This window comes from Nanorana parkeri, unplaced genomic scaffold (genome assembly GCF_000935625.1).
Source record: "Nanorana parkeri isolate BGI_ZX_2015 unplaced genomic scaffold, ASM93562v1 scaffold3366, whole genome shotgun sequence".
NCBI classification, from domain to species: Eukaryota; Metazoa; Chordata; class Amphibia; order Anura; family Dicroglossidae; genus Nanorana; species Nanorana parkeri.
In genome coordinates this window covers 1-2,121 of record NW_017309634.1, presented here as the reverse complement: position 1 = coordinate 2,121, position 2,121 = coordinate 1, and the positions used below count along the sequence as shown (strand labels likewise).

The 2,121-nt window shown below is 55.4% G+C and overlaps 1 protein-coding gene across 1 annotated transcript in view; it reads right to left on the bottom strand.

The window, feature by feature from the left end:
• SLC12A9 (solute carrier family 12 member 9) overlaps positions 1–1,660 on the bottom strand; it is a 24,701-nt gene extending 23,041 nt beyond the window's left edge. Inside the window, exons 1-2 of the mRNA XM_018574914.1 lie at positions 1,567–1,660; positions 897–1,103 (exon numbers count right to left, since the gene is read on the bottom strand). Of these exons, the coding sequence (XP_018430416.1) occupies positions 897–1,103; positions 1,567–1,573 (214 nt within the window). The 5' untranslated portion in view covers positions 1,574–1,660. The remainder of the gene's footprint in view (positions 1–896; positions 1,104–1,566) is intronic.
• Positions 1,661–2,121: the final 461 nt, after the last annotated feature.

Sequence of the window (2,121 nt, the reverse complement as noted above, 5' to 3'; positions counted from 1 at the left end):
GGGAGAGAGAGCGAGAGCGGGAGAGAGAGCGAGAGCGGGAGAGAGAGCGAGAGCGGGAGAGAGAGCGAGAGCGGGAGAGAGAGCGAGAGCGAGAGCGGGAGAGCGAGAGCGGGAGAGCGAGAGCGGGAGAGCGAGAGCGAGAGCGGGAGAGCGAGAGCGGGAGAGCGAGAGCGGGAGAGAGAGCGAGAGCGGGAGAGAGAGCGGAGAGGGGAGAGAGAGAGCGAGGGGGGAGAGAGAGCGAGGGAGAGAGCGAGGGGGGAGAGAGAGAGCGAGGGGGAGAGAAGGAGACAGCAAGTTAGAGTGACTCTGATCTTAGAGACGCGGAGGGCCCCTATTATCACATATAGAGACGCGGGGCCCCTGGATCAGCGTATGGGCAGGTTTATAGTAGACAGACAAATGCCGCGCGTCATCAGACAGAGGCAGCGTCCAATCAGATACCGGGCTTATCAGGCAGGTGGGCGGAGCCACTTATCAAGCGCTGAGCTTTATCGGACAGATACAGAGAATTATCAGCGGCGTCCAATCAGATAAGAGCTCTGCTATCTACACATTCATAGATATCCCTCTGCAAGCTGCGGCCCTGTGCCTGAGGACGCGTGTTGTCATGCGTGTTGTCATGTGTGTCACTTTGTAGGACAAGCTGGAGGAGCAGTCATTGGTGGGAGGAGAAGCAGCACAATGGAACAATAAGTTATGCTGCAGTGCTAAGCGGCACGCTGATAGGAGGAGAGAGCAGAGTGACAGAGAAATGAGCTCATCAGTCTGCTGCTTCTCCTATCGCCGGCCAATCACAGGCTTGGGGGAGGGACTAGACCCGGAAGTGTCACTGAGCTGCAGCAGAGAACACTCAGGTCTCCCGGTGACCTCGGCGGACACGCATGCGCGGCGCTCACCGATCCTCATGAAGACGACGATGCTGAACATGGACAGGACGGTCGGCACGACGACCCCGAAGAAGGTGGAGAGCTTGCGGGGGGCGGGTCCGGTTCCCACCAGGGTGGCGTCTCCATCGCAGGGGGCGGAGTCTGGAGGACCGAGGGCCCCGTCCGAGACACTGAAGAGCCGATAGTGAAGGAGGGGGGAGTTCTCCGAGGTCATCACTGCGGGGACACACTGTGCAGGTTTATTATCAGTGTACACACACACCGCACAATCCTCAACCCGCACACAACACAATCCTCAACCCGCACCGTGCACACACCTCCAACCGGCACCGTGTACACACACCACACAACACAATCCTCAACCGGCACCGTGTACACACACAGCACAACACAATCCTCAACCGGCACCGTGTACACACACAGCACAACACAATCCTCAACCCGCACCGTGTACACACACAGCACAACACAATCCTCAACCCGCACAACACAATCCTCAACCCGCACCGTGTACACACCCCACACAAATTCAACCGGCACCGTGTACACACCGCACAACACAATATATACATTGCACTATATATACATTGTGCATCACACACAGTATACACAATGGACATTGAACACACTGCACACAACACAATATAAAACACAGATTGTATATAACTTATCTACACACACTGCATCCTGCCAGCGTCACATCCAATGTATACACTTCATATCCTCTCCCCGAGTACACACACCCTGCTCTGCGCCTGCACACCCTACACTGCTCTTCCTGATCAGCTGACTGGTCACATGACACCGCCCGCCCCTAATACATCCGAGCTGCTCAGCTACACAGACTCCATTCAAAGAGGAAACAATGTACACACACCTAGCCACACGATGTACACACACCGAGCCACACAATGTACACACACCGAGCCACACAATGTACACACACCGAGCCACACGATGTACACACACCGAGCGACACAATGTACACACACCGAGCCACACGATGTACACACACCGAGCCACACGATGTACACACACCGAGCCACACAATGTACACACACCGAGCCACACAATGTACACACACCGAGCCACACAATGTACACACACCGAGACACACAATGTACACACACTGAGCCACACAATGTACACACACCGAGCCACACAATGTACACACACCGAGCACGTACACGTAAAACGATGAGACACAATGTACACACAGAACGAGGAGACACAA